The following is a 20,634-nucleotide window of genomic DNA, read 5'->3' as shown; positions in this document are numbered from 1 at the left end:
GCGGGGCCCTAGGACGTCACTCCTCGTTCCCATCAGCCGCCGGGCCGGTGCCTTCGAGGCGAGGGGTGGGGATTGCTGCCAGGTGGGGGGCTGCGGGCCCGGTCTGCCGGAGGGATTTGCTCCGCCGGTGGGTGTTCCGCAGCGGTCACGGAGGTCAGTGTTGTCGCCGTCGCGCGCTGTTGGGCGTTTCTTTCTAGAGCTGGTGGCCTGAGGTGGGGGCGGGGGCGGCTGCCGGCGTGCGCGGTCACGGAGGCTAGCCTGACGTTAGGTTTCCCGCGGCGGTGTGAGGAACCCCCGGTTATTCAGAGATACTTTATAGTCTTCGATCTAAAAGGAATTTGTCGTTTTCCTGTGCGTATGTTAGACACGGTTTACTGTATTCAAGGCATGAAAACACTTAAGGGTCATAAACGAACATGAAGTCCCTTTAATTTAATCGAGCCTAATGTTTTTAGGCAATTGAGTAATTTCTTTACACCTTGTTTCTGTCTTGTTATAAACGCAGTGGCTTGTAGTATTTTGGGATTTTTTTTGTTGTTGCAACCAGACCAATATGCTGAAATGTCATTTAGATGAAACTCCTGGTTTCATTAGAGGATTTGGCTTAAGTATCCATGTGGTAGAATTTAAACAGAGGATTTGGTCAATAGCTTGTGACAGCAGTAAGACTGATATTTCACCAAGGTTTTACCTATCAAAACCAAACTCCACGAACTTAATTGAAGCTAAGTTTGGTGTACTATTATGCATTACTTTGCTAGAATGCTGTTAACCTATTTTGCATGGGTTCAGTTGCAGATTGTTCAAACATCTGGATCTTTTCGGTTTGGTTGGCTGGAACTGCTCTTGGCTAGAAACTATGAAGACACATTTTGCATAAAGCTTTTACATGAGTGAGGCCATGACATCTTCAACAAACTTAGACGTTGGGGCCCAGTTAATTGTAGAAGAATGTGCCACAAGCTACAGCCTTTCACCCATGCCAGACATTAAAGTGGAGCATCAGCTTGAATCTAGCACAGAGGAAGGCCCAGCTCAGAGTGTTGCCATGGGAATGAAATTCATTTTGCCGAATAGATTTGATATGAACGTTTGCTCACGATTTGTGAAATCTCTGAACGAAGAGGACAGCAAAAACATTCAAGACCAAGTTAACTCTGACCTTGAAGTGGCATCCGTCTTATTTAAAGGTTGAATTTTATGGTTCAAATTGTTGTGTGTACTGTGTTACCCTGTTAAACAAAACCACCTGCTTTATATGTGCGTTCATCAGTAACAGTTTTCTAAGATTTGTTCCCCTAAGATTTTTATAATATGCTTACTGGATCATTAATATAAAAATAATTTACCCCAAGGTTGTTTCTTAAATCACTTTTTAAATCTTTCTTTTTTTTTTAATTGAAAAAGCAGTGTCACAGAAAAATCTCTAATAAGAGCTGATGCTGAGTATGAAAACAAGCTTACTTTTGTGTAGTATGCCCTGCAACATGCTATACGCTGTTGAATGTATCTTTACAGAACATTGCTGAAAGCACTGTATGATCAGTTCACCTTTCCAGCTTTCTGCAGCACATTTTATCTTTCGACTAGTACAACAACAGAGTAATACAGGTTGTGCAGCTGACTTTGTTTTCCCAACGTGGCTGTACAAAGCCTGTCATTGAGGTGGTTGGCTTGCCAGAACAGCCTCATGCTGCTGCAAAGCAAATTGCTGCTCCAGTTCTGAATCCCTGCAGCTAATCTCCAGCTGTTGCTGGGCAGCTTTATTATAACTGATCTGTGGGCTGTCATGGCTGAGAATATTGATAATGGACAGAATTAGGACTCCCGTCTGTTTCCCCTTAACTGTTGTAGTTTCCAGTGGTCACTTCTTGTATCTTGACTGCTGATGCGTCTTTTCACGAAGTTAAAACTGACCCATTTTCCATAACATACGCAAGCACCGATCTGTTGTGGGGTTTGATAGTTTCTCTGATTTATAGTGTGTGGCTGCAATTCAGCCATTGTAATTTTCAAACTTTTTTGATTTGCAGGCCCTAAGTGCTTACTAGTGGAGCTCCAGACCCGAACGGCAAATTTAGACCCATCAGCGTTAGGGTTGGTTTTCATAAGTAACATTTATTGAACCCCTTAGAAGTAGCCCTGCGGATCCAGGGACCGCAGGTCAAAAATCCCTGGTAGGTCTCTTAATTTGATCACCTCAGCTGTAGCTTCTATTTGATTAACGGTCAGAATGTAATTTCACTTTCATTGTGTTTGCTCCTAGTACTTTTAATTGGTTCGCACTCCAGATTTGCACTTTGGTTTATAATCATTACATTCTCTATGGTGCAAATTCTGTGTGCTTGTTAATTAGCGTCTAGTCATTAATTACTAGTGCACACTGGTGTCAAAGTAAATAATGGTATGTTGTCCCAGTGTCTAATCAGTTGGCTTCTTCAAAATTACTTGGCTTCTCAGCTACTTCTCAAAACCCAAATCTACTCTGGAGAATTAGAAGCCAAGATGACATCTATTGTAATAAATTGCCATTAGATTCTCATAGAAAGCTAGAAAATTTAGTACACGTGAACACAGCAGCAATGGATGGCCTTCGAGGGTCCCTTCCAAACCAATACCGTGAATCTGTCAATGACTTCTTGAATTCTAAATGGTGACCTGGTGGTTGCGTTTTATACAAGCTAGTGTAGAATAGCCCTCCCTTGCTGTTGGGTAGGCATTCCTAAGGCATTCATGATGCAGTTACAGTTTTGTCCAACAGGAGTGGAAAAAGTATGGGTGAAAAAAATAATTAAGTGATGGTTATCTCTACCCATGCAGTGAACTGGCTAGGAAGCAGGCAAAGCAATCAGATGAGCTGTTAACCTGACTGCGTGGCTGACATGATGCAACCATCCTGTTCCTGCACTGGAGAGCATTAGAAAGGATATGCCAGGCTACATGGAGTTGTCCTAACTGATAATTCATACTAGGCAAGTTGAAAATCTAGGCAAAAGTTTACCTTGTTTGGACACCAGCTTGTCTCTGGGTAACATTACACCATACTGAACGTGTAGGGTAGCAGCATTATTTTAATGCCAGAAATGAGCACAGCCTTTTATTCAACTCTCACAATACACAGTGGAAAAGGTACATGTCACAAAGCTTACTTAACATATGTTTTCAATACCTTGTGATACTGGGGCTTTCTAGTTTGACTTGGAATGTGTGGCTTGCTTTTACTGCCCTTACTAGTACTAAAATCATGTTTTCTCTGTTCAATGTAGCTGAATGCAACATCCACACTTCTCCTTCCCCTGGTATCCAAGTAAGACATGTTTATACTCCATCAACTACTAAGCATTTCTCGCCAATAAAACAGTCAACTACCCTCACTAACAAACACAGGGGAAATGAAGTTTCTACTACACCTCTGCTTGTGAACTGTAAGTATCCATCTGCCTGTTAGTTATTTTGTGAACTGTATGTTAGGTGCTTCACAGATCTTTCTGATTTTTTTTCTTTGGTGCTATAATGAACTTTAATATAGGAAGAAAATGTTGAGAGAGCCTTGTCTGATTTCACATGGTTCCAACCATAAAATAGTAATCTACCCACTGTATTGAATCCATGACTGAAAAGTATTTTCCAGAAAGGATCCAGCTTCTTATTTTAAAAACATAGATTTTTCTGATCCTTTTGAGGATTTAAGTTAATGTGGTTCACATTACTTACACAGAACTTGTGCGCCATGTAAAACATACTACAATTAGATGATTGGTAAGTGCTGCAGACTACTGCAAATGTCTTGATTGTCACACATCTTGAAAGTCAAGAAGGCACTATTATTTATGAGATTTTGTTATTCTTTTTTTGTTAGACTTCTTCTTTATAAATTAATTCTTTCAAATGTATTTATCTGTAAAATATTTCCTCTGTAGATTATCACAGAATCACAGAGTGTTAGGCGTTGGAAGAGACCTGGAAAGATCACCTAGTCCAAATCCCTGCCAGAGCAGGATCACCTATACCGGATCACATAGGAACGCAGGCAGACAGGTCTTGAATACCTCCAGAGAGACTCCACAACCCTCCTTGGCAGCCTGTTCCAGTGCTCCACCACCCTCATGGTCAAATAATGTTTCCTCATGTTTCCATGGAACTTCCTACGCCTCAACTTCCACCCACTGCCTCTTGTCCTGTCCTTGGGCATCACGAGGAAGAGCCTGGCTCCATCCTCTCAGCACTCACCCTCTATATATTTATAAGCATTCATGAGGTCACCCCTTAGTCTCCTCTTCTGCAAGCTGAAGAGACCCAGCTCCCTTAGTCTCTCATAAGGAATATCTTCCACTCTTGTAATAATTTTTGTGGTGCTATGCTGGACTCTTTCAAGCAGTTCTCTGTCCTTCTTGAACTGAGGGGCCCAGAACTGGACACAATATTCCAGATGTGGCCTCACCAGGGCAGAGTAGACACAGAGGAAAACCTCTCGCAACTTACTAACCCCACCCTTTCTAATACACTCCAGAATGGCACTGGCCTTGGCCAGAAGAGCACATTTCTGGCTCATGTTCAAGCCTTCTATCCACCAGGACCCCCAGATCTTTTTCCTCTTCATTGCTTTCCAGCAGGTCAGTCCCTAACCTATACTGATACCTGGGAGTTGTTCTTTCCAAGGTCCTAGACTCTACACGTGCCCTTGTTGAATTTCATTAAATTTCTCCCTGCCCAGCTCTCCAGCCTAAGTCTCACTGAATGGCAGCACAACCCTCTGGTGTGTCAGCCACTCCACCCAGTTTTGTGTCCTCAGCAAACTTGCTGACAGTGCTCTTTGTGCCCTCATCCAGGTTGGTGATGAATATATTGAATAGTACTGGTCCCAGTACTGACCTCTGAGGGACTCCACTAGATACAGGCCTCCAATTAGACTCCATCCCATTGACCACAACTCTGACTTCTTTCCTTCAACCAGTTCCCAATCCACTTCAGTACCTGATAATCCAGGCCACACTTACTCAGTTTAGTTGCAAGGATGCTGTAGGAGACATTGTCAAATGCTTTACTTAAATCCACTGCTCTATCATCATCTCTTCACCTGGTTAGGTCCTCATAAAAGGTTACTAGGTTGGTCAGACATCTCTTTGGTAAAGCCATGTTGACTGCTCCTAATTACCCTCTTGTCCTTGATATGCCTAAGGACAGCACCGAGGATAAGTTGTTTCATTACCTTTCTGGGGGATGGAGGTGAGGCTGACCAGTCTGTAGTTACCTGGGTCCTCCTTCTTACCTTTTTTGATTGCCTTCCTCCAGTCCACAGGCACCTCTTCTGTCTCAGGGGTCTGGATCTCCTGAGGACAGTCTCCAGCAGTATAGATGGAAACAAGGCGTTTAGTAATTCCACTTTCTTTGCATCCTCTTGTCACCAAGGCACCCATCTCATTCAGCAGTGAGCCTGCATTGCCTCTAGTGTTAGTTCTTCCTGCAATGTATTTGAAGAAGCCCTTTCTCTTGTCCTTGACCTCCCTTGCAAGGCTGAATTCCAAGGAGGTCTTAGCTTTCCTAGTTGCCTCCAAGTGCCCAGCCCCTCCTTCCATGATCTGTAGACTCTTCTTCCACTTGAGTGTGCTCAGCAGTTCCATACTTAACAATGCAGGTCTTCTGGCTCCCTTTCTCAATTTCCTACTCGTTGGAATGCTCTGATCTTGAGCTTGGGAGAAGCAGTCCTTGAATATTAACCAACTAGCTTGGGCTCATTGGCCTTCTAGTACCCTGTCCCATGAGATTTCCTCTAGCAATTGCTTGAAAAGGCTGGTTTGCCATGCTGAAGCCCAAGGTTCTGATCCTGCTTGGTATTCACACATGGCAAACTCCTGGCCAAGCTATCAGCCCATGGCTTGGACAGGACCAGACTGCGTTGGGTTAGGAACTGGCTGGAGGGCCCAGCCCAGAGAGTGGTGGTGAATGGTGCCACATCCAGCTGGCAGCCAGTCACCAGTGGTGTGCCCCAGGGATCAGTACTGGGCCCATGCTCTTTAACATCTTTATTGATGATCTGGATGAGGGCATTGAGTCCATCATCAGTAAATTTGCTGATGACACCAAGCTGGGGGCAGGAGTTGATCTGCTGGAGGGTAGAGAGGCTCTGCAGAGGGACTTCAACAGGCTGGACAGATGGGCAGAGTCCAACGGCATGAGATTTAACACATCCAAGTGCCGGGTTCTGCACATTGGCCACAGCAACCTCATGCAGTGCTACAGGTGGGGTCAGAGTGGCTGTAGAGCAGCCAGGCAGAGAGGGACCTGGGGGTGCTGGTCGATGGTAGGCTGAACATGAGCCTTCGGTGTGCCCAGGCAGCCAAGAGGGCCAATGGCATCCTGGCCTGCATCAGGAGCAGTGTGGCCAGAAAGAGCAGGCAGGTCATTCTCCCCCTGTACGCTGCACTGGTTCAGCCACACCTTGAGTACTATGTCCAGTTCTGGGTCCCTCAGTTTAGGAAGGATGTTGACTTGCTGGAATGAGTCCAGAGAAGGGCAACAAAGTTGGTGAGGGGCTTGGAACACAAGCCCTGTGAGGAGAGACTGAGGGAGCTGGGGTTGCTCAGCCTGGAGAAGAGGAGGCTCAGGGGAGACCTTATTGCTCTCTACAACTACCTGAAAAGAGGTTGTAGACAGGCAGAGGTTGGTCTCTTCTCCCAGGCAACCAGCACCAGAACAAGAGGACACAGTCTCAGGCTGCACCAGGGGAGGTTTAGGCTGGATGTTAGGAAGAAGTTCTACACAGAGAGAGTGATTGCCCATTGGAATGGGCTGCCTGAGGAGGTGGTGGAGTCACCCTCGTTAGAGGTGTTCAGGAGGAGACTTGATAGGGTGCTTGGCTGCATGGTTTTAGTTGATTAGGTGGTGTTGGATTGGTTGATAGGTTGGACGTGATGGTCTTGAATGTCTCTTCCAACCTGGTCTGTTCTATTCTAAACTCCACCATCTCATGATCGCTATAATCAAGGCTGCCCTCAGCCTTAACCAGGTCCAGTAGCACTCCTCTCCTAGTTGGTTCATCCACCATTTGCATCAAGAAGTTACCACCTGTGCAGTGGAGGAACCTCCTGGACTGTGGATGGATGGCTGTGTAGGCCTTCCAGCAGGTATCTGGATAGTTAAAATCCCCCATGAGAACCAGGGCCTGTGATTGCAAGGCTGCTATCAGTTGCTTGTGAAGGCCTCATGAACTTCCTCATCCTGATCAGATGGTTTGTAATAAACACCCACAAGAATACCAGTCATGCTAGCCTGCCCCTTAATTCACACCCACAGACTTGTCTGTCATCCACCCCTGGACAGAACTCACTACATTCTAGTTTCTCCCTCACATAAAGAGCACCTTCACCACCTTGCTTTGTTGACCTGTCTTTCCTAAAAAGGACATAGCTGTCCATGACCACATTCCTGTCATGTGAGCTGTCCCATCATGTCACTGTAATTGCCCCCAGATCATAACCCCTTGACCCTACATGGATTTCTAACTCCTGCTTATTCCCCAGGCTGCGTGCTTTGGTGTACAGACGTTGCAGGGACCAAGCAGAGCATGCTGATTCTACCTTGTCAGGGTGGGAGGCCTTCTGGTCTTCATTAATACTGGAATGCTGCCCCACTGGTGCAAGCCCAGCAACAACCCCATGTCCCTTTGATTCTAGTTTAAAGTTCTATGAATGAGCCCTGCTACTTCTTGTCCTAGAATCCTTTCCCCTATGAGAGAAGCCTTTCCCACATACTACCATCAGTCCTGGTGTCCTGTAAACTCAGCCATTATCAAAGAACCCAAAGCCCTGCCTGTAGCACCAGTCGTGGATCCAGGTATTGACGGAATGGATTCTTCTACTGCCTTCCATGTCATGGCCAGGTACTGGAAGTAGGCAAGAGAATATAACTTGTGCCCCAGACTCTTTCACCAACCATCCCAAGGTCTTGAAATTTCTCAGATTAGGGGATGCAGCTTCCTCCCCACCTGTCCAGAAGATCAGTAATGGAGAATAGTCTGGAGACCACACCATGCTGGGGAGTTCTCTACTAAATTATAAATCTAATATTTGGGGGGGGGGGGGGGAGGGTGTGGAATGCCTCCATGGGAAAAAATGGAGCTGCAATATCGACCTCTGAACAAAATAAGAAGTCTTTCTGGAGCAGGTCAAACTTCCATGTCTCGAATAGGAAGAGGCCAGCGAACATTTCTATATTTTATATACATATACTTATTATTATATATAACATATTTATTTTATATATATAGAGAGAGATAATATATATATTATATATATTAGCTAATTTTGTTAATGTATAGTGTGGATAATTTATTTTATAGTATAATTTATAATTCATGATACATTCCTTCCTGAGTACCTTTCAGACCTGCTCAGTGCTGTAATTATCAAAACCATGCATCTGTGTGGAGTTCACTGTAGAATCAGAGAATTTATTATTAAATTGTTTTTAAAACCAAAAGAAACAACAACAGAAACACTTCCCCTGTAGATGTCATGTGTACGGTTTGGGAATATCTTATCTATTCCATGCTCTAGTGAAGTGAGAGCCATGCTACAGGCTTTATTGAGCAGGATGGCAGGTCTCCTAATGGCATGAGATCTCTTAGATGTAATTTTTAAACTACACAACTTTAATTTGTCAAAAGATGCTTATTTCCCTTTCATTAATGTACTTAATGTGTACGTAAGCAGCAGAGAAGAGAGTATCTTTGCTTTCCAGTATGATTTATGCATTGGTGAAAAAATTACCTAAAGCTGTGAAATTCTCTGGAAACTCTTCAGTTTCTGAGGTAGTGAGTTCAGAGTGTAAGGTGAAATTTAAGTACACTCAAACCCAAGTTATGTACTTCAAAAGCCACTGGATGTGTCATCCCCAGGTCCCAACAGGGTAGAATGGAAACTGGTGTGTGTTAACACCTGGTTTTGCTTTCCTTTCTGCAGCTTTGTCAGTTCATCAGCTGGCTGCTCAGGGAGAAATGTTGTATCTGGCCACACGTATTGAACAAGGTGAGACAGACTTTGGATGTCTTCCATTGGTTTGACTTTTCCCCTATAGCTTTATTTTTTAAAATCCTCCATTCTGGTACAAATTGAAGGATGGCTGAGGTGTCTATTCTTTGTGGATATGGACTGCTGTTCTAGATCAGCATGTTTGGTTTGGCTGAGATGGGTTTAGCTCTCCACATAGCATCTTCATAGTGCTTTCTGTGTTTTGCAGTGATGTAGCTGAGTGTTGGTAACGCATCAGTGTTTTGGCTACTGCTGAGCCAAGCACCAAGGTTGTGCTTTTCCAGCATTCCCCCTTGCCAACAGTAGGCTGAGGGATGGGCAAGATCTCAGGAGACGACATGGCTGGGCCAGCTGACCCAAACTGACCAAGGGGGTATTCTATACCATATGACATCAGCTCAGACACAAAAGCTAAGGGAAAGAAGGAAGTGGGGGGGCATTCATTAGTGGCACCTGTCCTCTGGAGCAACCGCTACTCGTATTGAAGCCCTGCTTCCCAGGAGTGACTGAAGATCATCTCCTGACAGGAGGTAGGGAATAATACCTTGGTTTGCTCTTGGTTCTGTGTGCAGCTTTTACTTTTGTTTTTTGCCTTATTAAACTGCTTCTGTCTTGACATATAGGCCTCTAGTTGCATTTTCCCTCTCCCCTGGCCATCAAAGAAGGGGAGTGATAGTGTGGCTGTGGTGGGCATCTAGCTCCCAGGCAGAACTAACCCACCACAATCAGTCTTCCCATATTGCTATTATTTGGGTTTTAAATTAAACATTATCATTACTAGGAATTGTAGATAAATTCCTTCTTACCCCACCCCCCAGCTATATAGGTAATCCTTGGAAATGTGAAGGAAGAATCTCTTCTATCATAAGAGTTAATTTTATTATCTTTGTACTTTAAAACACATTTTGGTTAATTGTGGCTTTCCTGTTCTATTCAGTCAGTCAACATGTTGGTAATTTAAGCCACGGCTCATACCTGCAATATAAAAGCACTGCTCATCCTGAGTTGTGTAGTAGTCTTCAGTATGATGTCTGTGTGACCCTAATACATAAATCTGAACTGTACATAATGTTAATAGTTTATTCTTACTGTACTATTGATAATCAGCCATGTTTTCAATGCATCTTTGTTGAAATGTTTATTGGAAGGCCGCTGATGAGTTGCCAAGTCTAAAGGCTTTGTAATTTGTCACGTATATGGACAGCACATCGATTGTGGAGCACCAGTAACAGTTAAAATGCATATTATAGTGCTATGATAAGCATAGGATTTTTAAAGTACTTCAATATTAAAAAAAAATCCAACTCAATTATTTCAGTCTGCCACTTCTTGAAAAAAATTGTTCTTCCTTCTGCTAGCTGCACTAGAAGTAGACTTCCATTGTTTCCACTAAACACCATACACCATGTTTATTACTTGAACTTGGGGAGAATGAAGTTACACTTTATGTATTGCTCCACAAGCTAATTTTTTACAAATTGTATCAGTCACTCTATTGAGAAACCACAGAATTGTCAGGGTTGGAAGGGACACCAAGGATCACCTAGTTCCAAACCCCCTACCACAGGCAGGAACCCCCTCCACTAGATCAGGTTGCCCAAAGCCACATCCAGCCTAGCCTTAAAAACCTCAGAGCCCTCTCCTCTCCAAACTGAACAACCCCAACTCCTTCAGTCTGTCCTCATAGGAGAGGTGCTCCAGCCCTCTGATCATCCTCGTGGCCCTTCCCTGGACACGTTCCAGCACATCCATATCCCTCTTGTAATAGGGGCTCCAGAACTGGACACAGTACTCCAAGTAGGGCTTCACCAGAGCAGTGTAGAGGGGGAGAATCACCTGTCTTGACCTGCTGGCCACATTTCTTTTGATGCATCCCAGGATGTGATTGGCTTTATGGGCTTCAAGTGTGCACTGGCAGCTCATGTTGAGCTTCTCATCTGCCAGCACCCTAAGTCCTTTTCTTCAGGGCTGCTCTCAAGCCAGTCCCTGCCCAGCCTACATCAGTGCCTGGGATTGCCCTGACCCAGATGCAGGAACTGCCCATTGTAAGTGAAGATCAGGTTTGTGACCATCTGAAGAACTTGAGAGTATACAAGTCCATGGGACCTGATGGGATACACCCACAGGTGCTGAGGAAACTGGCAGACAAGATCACTAAACCACTCTTTACTATATTCTAAAAGTCCTGGCAGTCCAGGGAGGTCCTTACTGACTGGAAAAGGACCAGCCAGTCTCACCTCTGTGCCCAGTAAGATCATGGAGCAGGTTCCCCTGGAGGCACTGCTGAGACAGAAGAATAATGAAGAGGTGACTGGATACAATCAGCACGACTTCACCAAGGGCAAATCCTGCCTGACAAACCTGGTGGCCTTCTGTGACAAGGTCACAGCATTAATAGACAAGGGGAGAGCAACCGATGTCATTTATCTGGGCCTGAGCAAAGCCTTTCACACTGTTCCACATGACATCCTGATCTCCAAGCTGGTAAAATTTGGGTTTGATGGATGGACCACTCAGTAGATAAATCCCTTTCTAGATTATAATATAGAATGTACTTCAGCCTGCCCTTCTCTTCTTTCCAAAGATAAAGCTCACATTACAGACAACTTGTAACGTTTCTGAGTGAAAACAGAGCTTGATTTAGAGAGCTTAAAAAAATAAATACCTCCCCCCCGAATCTTCTGTCTTTGATCAGTTGTTGGGGGGGAGGGGGGTGCCTTTTTTGTTTCTTTGTTTGTTTTGTGGGTTTGGGTGTTGGTGGTGATTGGTTGGTTGGTTTGGTTTTGAGCAAGGTAGTTGCACCACCATGGGGATTGAATTTTGGTTTTAAAGTTAAAATGAGAATGACCTTGACAACACATTGTGACCTCAGTCCATTCACCATGGATGATAACTCAGTCTATTTCACCAGCTCATAAAGCACACTGGTAAAAGGGCTTACTAAGTTGCATGTTTCTCTTTAAACAGAAAATGTAATCAATCATAAGGATGAAGAAGGATTTACCCCTCTGATGTGGGCTGCAGCTCATGGACAGATAGCAGTGGTGGAATTTCTTCTTCAGAATGTAAGGGAAAAGTGGAACACTTAATTCTGAATTTATTTACTCTAGTTCAATTTGTCAACGCTGCTATACACTTAAATACTTTAAAAGTAAGTTCTGTGTAAAACCTTATATTAAAAAAGAAAAAGGTTCATTTTATGATAACTATTGTAATTGTTTTACTATTTCAGGGTGCAGATCCTCAGATTTTGGGAAAAGGGCGAGAAAGTGCTCTCTCACTGGCTTGCAGTAAAGGATACACAGATATTGTCAAAATGCTGCTTGACTGTGGAGTTGATGTTAATGAATATGACTGGGTAAGTCAGTAGCTTGAACTTAGCCGGCGGGCACTTTGTTGAGAAAATTGAAACACAACAGTGGCTTGGGTTTGAAAATTGTTCTACCTCTTCTGAAGTATCTGAGAGTTTTAAAACTTCCACAAGATAGGAAAAGTTGGCCCACTGTGACTTCATGGTAAAGAGAGAATGAGACTGATGCTCAGTCCTTGTAGAAGGGTGAGCTTACAGACTGAACAGCAGACCAAAAAAAAAGATAGAAATGGTGAAGAACCAAAATTGAACTACATTTTTATGAAACTTCTGAAGTCTCTTTCTGATACATGGAAGTATACTGGTGTGTTAAGGAATTACTGTTGCAGACTGCTCCATCATTAGCTATCATCTACTTTTGCAGAATGGAGGCACACCTCTACTATATGCAGTACACGGGAATCATGTGAAATGCGTAAAAATTCTCCTTGGTAAGTACTGACCAAACTGAATTATCAATAAAAATGTACTTGAAGTTCTCATTGTCAGAAATAGGAGTTTCTTTTCCTGTTTCACATAGAAAGTGGTGCTGATCCAACTATTGAAACAGATGCTGGCTGTAATTCCATGGATTTAGCTGTAGCCTTGGGCTATCGGAGTGGTGAGTATTGCAAAAGTAAATGATTCTTATTTCTGCTGCTCCTTGTTTATGCAGCTGCTGTAATGGCCTAGTAGAGGTTTTGCACCTGTAAGAAGTTCCCTATCCTACAAGTTTTAATACACGTAAGTGTATCAGCCCAAAATGGGTAGGAATTTCCTTACCTGTCTCAAAAAGTCAGGTACCTACTAAGAAAACATCACTGACCTAGATGTACATCTTTGAGCACAAATAGTAGAGTAGAATAGAATAACCAGGTTGGAAGAGACCTTCAAGATCATCGTGTCCAACCTATCATCCAACACCACCTAATCAACTAAACCATGCAACCAAGCACCCTATAAAGTCTCCTCCTGAACAACTCCAATGATGGTGACTCCACCACCTCCCTGGGCAGCACATTCCAATGGCAAATCACTCTCTCTCTGTAGAAATTCTTCCTAACATCCAGCCTAAACCTCCCCTGGCGCAGCCTGAGACTTGTGTCCTCTTGTTCTGGTGCTGGTTGCCTGGGAGAAGAGACCAACCTCTGCCTGTCTACAACCTCTTTTCAGGTAGTTGTAGAGAGCAATAAGGTCTCTCCTGAGCCTCCTCTTCTCTAGGCTAAGCAACCCCAACTCCCTCAGCCTCTCTTCATAGGTGATGCAACCATGATCCAGACAAAGGAAGCTGTGCTGCTCCCTCACCCTGTTAAAAGGTCTGCAACCCTCCTGAATCTCTCAACCTAGCACACCACTAATTCGCAAGATGCAATGAAGTTTGCAAAACCTTCTTCCCCTGCCATAGTAGCTGTGGTGTATCTTGGAGGCAGACAGTAATAGTGCCAGGATCAGTGAATCAGGCTACTGGTTTTTTGGAAAACAGGGGCAAAGAGGGGACTCTTCATTGTTTTCCCCTTGTGCTGCTTTCATTTTGAAAACCATGAAATGTCACTACAGAAACAAACAATCTAAAAACAAGCCTATCCGCTCTCCATGTAGCTTTCCCAAGCAGAGCCCTGTGCTTATAGGGGTGTGCAGTAACTTCACAGATGTCTAGATGTCAGCCTACTTTAAGGGTTCAGGCTCAATGTTCCACTGAAGTAGTTTGTAATAGTTTTGCCCACTTGCCATGTACAGGCTTAAAAATTTGCTTTCCTTATGCTATCTGCCTATACAAACCAGAGAACACACTGCCACTTGAATTACACAAGGCTTTTATTTTCTGAAGGGATGCCAACTCTCCAGTTTGGTTTTTATAAATGATTGTACAGGACAAGCTAGTATCTGCCAGGAGCCAATGGTACAATGGTAAAAGTGTGGAAAAAACAACAACATTGAACACCCATTAACCTGATTTTTTTTTTTCCTCTGCTTTAGTTCAACAGGTTATTGAGTCTCATTTACTAAGGCTACTTCAAAGTATCAAGGAATAATGTTTGGCCCTTCGGCAGGTGTCATTCTTGGCTTGGAAATTGGAACTGCTTTTTAGCCCTGTAATCAGTGACAAGCATTGGCTATTTACCTCAGCTCATATATGTGTGCTGGGTTTAGTTAAGCTTTTTAATATTCTTCCTCTTCTGTTGTTGTTCATAGAAATTGGTGATGTCATCCTTTTCTTAAATACACTTTATATAATTTTAGAAAAGTCAGTTGTCATGCGTGAAAAACTTTGTAAAATAAAACCAGTTTTGACCATCTAAATGTTTATACTGAGTGCAGTAGGTGGCACTGTGATAGGTGTCCTGGTTCATTACATCATTATATATACACAGGAAAAAAATTGTCTAGTTATTGAGATGTGTCACCACAGAGTATAGATGTCTTTGCTGTTAATTACACTAAAATGTGCACCATGTGTGATTGCTTTAAGATCCCCAGTTAGTGTTACTGTGTCAGCTTTTGGCTTTGTCCTGTTTTGGAAAAGTTTGGTAATAAACTGAAGGGCTTTGATGACAGGAAGTCCATTCCTACCTGATTTCTTTCTATCTTCCTCTGCCTTCCTGTTGTCCTGACACAACTAGGTCAGAGCATCCTAAGTAGACATTTCCCTGGTATAAGGAAATCTAACTGCAAGTGCAGAATGCCTAGCTCCTAAATATCCTTGCAGTGGCTGAAAGCAGCCATCATCTGTAAGGGAAGAGAGGCCAGAGCCTACTGCATTCCAGCCTTCTTCATCCAAAGTGTAGTCCTTTGCATCACAGAACTACAGAGTTTCTTCAGTTGCAGGGGACCTATGAAGATCATTTAGTCCAACTCCCTGCTCCTCGCACCTATAGCTAAATCACCTATAGCTAAGCCATATGAATGTCATTCAGACCTTGCTTGAATTCAACAGATTTGGTTCTGTGATCATTTCCCTTGGGAGTCTGTTCCAGGAGGGGCCAACCACCTTCTCAGTGAATAACCTTTTCCTAATGCCCAATCTGAACTTGCCCTGATGACGCTTCATTCTAATTCTGTGTGTCCTGTATTGTTGATCACTAAAAAGATCGGCACCTCTTCCTCTGCTGCCTACCTTGAGGTGGTCATAGGCTGCAATCATGTCACCCCTCAGCCTTCTCCAAGCAGAGCAAACCAGATGATCTCAGGCACACCTAAGTCTTGCCCTTAAGGCCTTTCACCGTTTTGGTTGCTCTCCTTTAGACATATTCTTAACAGTTTGATGTCTGCCTTATATTAAGGTGCCCAAAACTGCACACAGTACTTGAGGTGGGGCCACACCAGTGCAGTACAGTGCAGTGCAGTGTGGGACAATCACCTCCCTCAACTGGACAGTGATGCTGTGCTTGGTGCGCCCCAGGATACAGTTGGCTTTTTTGGCTGCCAAAGCATACTACTGACTCATATGCAGCTTGCCATCAACCCAGACCCCCAGATCTCTTTTTGCAGAGTTGCTTTCATCTCCTAGCCTGGGGGGACATGCCAATGTATTCTGACATTTAGTTAGAATAGGAATAATGATTTTGAAATCAGCTGAAAAATCAGGCAGTGCAAGGAGCTCAGAAAATCAAAACTATGCTGAGTGATGGGGACACGTGGTAGTTTTGTGCCGAGACTTTTCACCAGCTGACAGTACACACATGCATTTCTCCACTGTGTCCACTAGAGGTGTGACATCCACTCACATACATACAGCCCGAGTCCCTGCCTTCAGTCTGTGGGTGGTGAGCCAAATCGCCAATTTACTCTCTCCATCTAGAGATCACAAGACATGAGTGGGGCTGAGGTAAGTTACTGTATTCCTAGTATACTATCTCTAAATGTGCTTCATTTTTCATTTGAAAACCGTTCCCTACACAAAGGAAATTGATACTGTTTAAAGTACATGCACCATGATTCTGACCAAAGGTGCTGGAGTGACAGGGAATAATTTAGATGAGTTATTTGAGTGAGAACCAAAGAAATAATGAATTCAAAATGCTAACTTCATTATTTCAAAATGACTGCTTATACAATAGGGGGGAAGGGAGTTAAAAACCCACAATCAAAACCTATGGATTAAACCTGAATTTCTTTCTGACTCTATATTGAAACATCTGTGGTGTAAATCAGGTCAGAATTAACCTTGGTTGTTGGCTTTGTGAAAGCCAGACTAGAGATCTATTTCTTCCATGAAGCTGAAATCTGAAATTATATGAAACTTAAGGGAGGTGAAGCAAGAAAATATAGCTGATCTTGCAAGTGTTGGTGAAATCCTTGATGCATTTAAGTGAGTAGTGTCTGTTTCCCAGCTTTGATGCTTGTGTTTTATGTAGGGTTTACACCAATTTTACTGTCTCATGAATGATTAAATTAGGGGAAAGAAACAGTAAACCTGATATGCCTTGGCAGCAAGAGAGGGAAATTGGTTTATAATCAAAATCTGGAAAAAATTCTTATTGTAAGTAATTTTAAAGTAAAGTAACATGAGGTGGCAGTTGTTGTAAAGTTGCATATTAAAGATACTGAGATTGAATGGCCTTTGTAAAAACAAGTGAACTTCCAGATTTATTGAAAAGCAATGCAAATGAAATGCAAACTGTTTTCCTGAAATATTATAACCTGAGCCATTCCTGATTCATTTTAAGACACATGTAAATACACTATGCAAGTATGCATAAGGAGCAGAAATTTTGTGTATTGTTACAAAGAAATACCAGTTCTAAATGATGAATCTCCAAATATCTGCTTTGTATTTTGTCCTCTGTTTCACTCAGCAGTGCATTAATGTATAGGAAATAAAGTCATTCTTAACTACTACCTGACAATGTACTCTAGAATATGGGGGGGGGGGGGGAAGGGGGCTATTATATGGTAAGATACTGAAATAGAGGAATGTAGATTGTGACACCAAAATGTAAAATTTCTTCCATCTTTTTGCTGTAGAATTTCAAGCAATTCTCAGTTACAGAATCATAGAATGCATTGGGTTGGAAGGGACCTTTAAGGGTCATCCAGTCTCATCATCCTGCCGTAGGCAGGGACATGTTTAACTAGATCAGGTGTCCTGGTTTCAGGCCAGGCAGATCCTCTCTTGACCCCAAATGGGCAAAAGAACAACGCTCACACAAATGGACTGCAGAAGTGATGGAAAGTTGAAATGGAAAAGCAATTAATGTTTTACAGAAAGCTACAAGCATAATGACAAAAGAAACCCAAAGCATACAGAGTCCCCTACAACACATCCAAAAGCCTCTCAATGCTTCCCATCTCCCCACCTAAGGGTATACCCAACCCCCCACCAGGGCTCTTTCTTCACCCCTGCCCGCTGCTAGGCTAGTCTCAGCTGGCCAGCTGTGAGACTGCCCCTCCCACTTCTCCTGGCATAAGGCCTAGACAGGCCTAAGAGGCCTTGAGATACTCTCCAACCATTACCTGATAGGGAGCATCTCCCATGGGAGCAGAGAGGGAAGAAAAAGGAAGTGAAAGACTTTGCAAATAGATTTATAGGGTGCAGGACATTATGGGTATGAAATACGCAGCTTCCTGTGTCCCCCCACTGGGCTGGACACTTGGGGCACCAGAGGTGTAACCTATGTGGCAACAACAGGAGGCACCCAGCCTAAACTGCCACATCAGGTAGCTCAGAGCCCCATCAAGCCTGATCTTTAACATCTTCAGGGACGGGGCCTCCACCACCTCCCTGAGCAACCTGGTTTATGTCCCGGACCCTCATAGAATCAAACATAGAATCAACAACAAGGTTGGAAAAGACCTCAAAGATCATCAAGTCCAACACATGAGAGGTGAAGTATTCCAGATATAGGAACTACAATGATTGGACTCACATCTTTGTTTCCAGAACCACAGATTTCTAGACATATTACTTTTATTCATCAATTACAAGTAATATGGAGTAGTGTTTAGCTATACTGAACACATAAGTGCATTCAAAACCAGTGTGCACATTAGGGAATGGTATAGCTGTATACCCATTAGTGTATGAAATAAATTGAAATAGGGAAAAACGCCTGCAGACACTTTACTAATGTTTCCTTTTTGCTTAGATTAAATTTAATCACAATAAAATGTTTTCCAAACACAGCATAAGCTGTTTAATTTTGTAGTTGCAGTGGCAAATGACTCCCTCAGTGAAGAACTTTCTCCTCACCTCAAGCCTAAACCTCCCCTGGTGCAGCTCGAGACTGTGACCTCTTGTTCTAGTGCTGGTTGCCTGGGAGAAGAGACCAACCCCCTCCTGGCTACAATCCCCCGTCAGGTAGTTGTAGACAGCAATGAGGTCTCCCCTGAGCCTCCTCTTCTCCAGGCTTTACAATTAATAGGTGTCACAGACCTCTGTTTTGGATGCATACATGCTGTAAAGAGTTATACTCCATTCAAACACCATATTAAGAATCCTTTTAACAACCCCAGCTCCCTCAGCCTCTCCTGTGCTCAAGGCCTCTGCCCAGCCTCATTGCCCTTCTCTGGACACGTTCAAGTGTCTTGATGGATGTCCTTCCTAAGCTGAGGGGCCCAGAACTGGACACAGTACTCAAGGTGTACTCATCATTCTTCCTGATGTCCAATCTAAATGTACTCTTCTCTAGTTTAAAACCATCACCCCTTGTCCTATCACTATAAACCCTTGTGAAAAGCTCTACCTCAGCCTTCTTGTAGGCCCCCTTCAGGTACTAGAAGGCTGCTGTAAGGGCTCGCTGGAGCCTTGTTGTGGTAGTGAGGAAAGTTCAATTGTCCCACACACACACAAACCACAGCTAGCTCAGTTGGAGAAGTGTGACCATTTGAGGCTGTGCCTTTAAGAAAGGGACAGTGCTAGGACACTCTGGATGAATATTTTCGTAAATATTGATACTCTAAATTAATTTCATTGGTAGATTGGTAGAATGCAGCTTTAAGTTTTAGTGCAGCTGGAATTTTCCCTCAGCTCCACATAGTAACAGCAGCACGGTGCTTCAGAGCTGCACAAAGCCTTTGTCTCATTCATTCACATTTGACTTTGCGGAGCACTCTAACAGAAGGATACACAGGGAGTGAACCCATCCTGCACTGCAGTGGGTATGACATTTGCCAGAACCAGCCTTCATTTACAGCTACGGAATGGAATGGAATGGAATGGAATGGAATGGAATGGAATGGAATGGAATAGAATAGAATAGAGTAGACCAGGTTGGAAGAGACCTTCAAGATCATTCATGCCCAACCTATCATCCAACACCACCTAATCAACTAAACCATGCAACCAAGCACCCTATCAAGTCTCCTCCTGAACACCTCCAATGATGGTGACTCCACCACCTCCCTGGGCAGCCCATTCCCATGGGCAATCACTCTCTCTCTGTAGAATTTCTTCCTAACCTCCAGCCTATACCTCCCCTGGCGCAGCCTGAGACTGTGTCCTCTTGTTCTGGTACTGGTTGCCTGGGAGAAGAGACCAACCTCTGCCTGTCTACAACTTCCCTTCAGGTAGTTGTAGAGAGCAATAAGGTCATCCCTGAGTCTCCTCTTCTCCAGGCTAAGCAGCCCCAGCTCCCTCAGCCTCTCCTCATAGGGCTTGTGCTCCAAATCCCTCACCAACTTTGTTTCCCTTCTCTGGACACGTTTCAGCAAGTCAACATCCTTCCTAAACTGAGGGGCCCAGAACTGGACACAGTATGGCACAACACCTTGGAAACCTTCTAGTACCAGACAAAGAGGCTTTATCTGTCTGGTAGGGAGAGAAATGAAAGCTAACGAATCAAGCAGCTCTGTAGACAGCAATAATTTAGATGTGAATTCTACCAATGAGAACATAAAATTTTACAAATCCACTTTGTAACTGCTCAAAGAAATTCTGCTTTCTCACTGTTAGGCAATGGAATAGAAACTGAACCAATGAAGACAGTTAATAACTATAAATTGTTAATATTTGATTAAAATAAATTAAGATGCTGTCTGTAAAGCATACATCTAATTTAAATCTACCCTAGAGGAGGGTAGATTCAGATTGGATGTTAGGAAGAAGTTCTTCACCCATAGGGGTGGGAAGACACTGGAACAGGTTGCCCAAGGAGATGGAAGAGGCCCCATCTCTGGGTTTTTAAGGCCAGGCTGGATGTGGCTCTGGGCAACTTTATCTAGTGGAAAGTGTCTCTGCCCATGGCAGGTGGGTCCCTTGGGGTCTCTTCCAACCCCAGCAATTCTGTGATTCTGTAAACTGTGACCAAGTACCTCTTG

The 20,634-nt window shown here is 43.6% G+C and overlaps 1 protein-coding gene across 1 annotated transcript; it reads left to right on the top strand.

Moving 5' to 3' along the window:
• The first annotated feature begins 73 nt into the window (after positions 1-73).
• Positions 74-15,708, top strand: ANKRA2 (ankyrin repeat family A member 2). The gene is made up of 9 exons (XM_009901750.2): positions 74-153; positions 793-1,190; positions 3,267-3,425; positions 8,961-9,026; positions 11,997-12,094; positions 12,262-12,387; positions 12,764-12,830; positions 12,920-13,000; positions 14,356-15,708. The coding sequence occupies exons 2-9, from the start codon at positions 890-892 to the stop codon at positions 14,409-14,411; spliced, it is 954 nt and encodes a 317-aa protein (XP_009900052.1). The 5' UTR covers positions 74-153; positions 793-889; the 3' UTR covers positions 14,412-15,708.
• Positions 15,709-20,634: the final 4,926 nt, after the last annotated feature.

This window comes from Dryobates pubescens, chromosome Z (assembly GCF_014839835.1).
Source record: "Dryobates pubescens isolate bDryPub1 chromosome Z, bDryPub1.pri, whole genome shotgun sequence".
NCBI classification, from domain to species: Eukaryota; Metazoa; Chordata; class Aves; order Piciformes; family Picidae; genus Dryobates; species Dryobates pubescens.
Note: the sequence above shows the minus strand (reverse complement) of the source record. Positions and strands in the feature narration are given on the sequence as shown.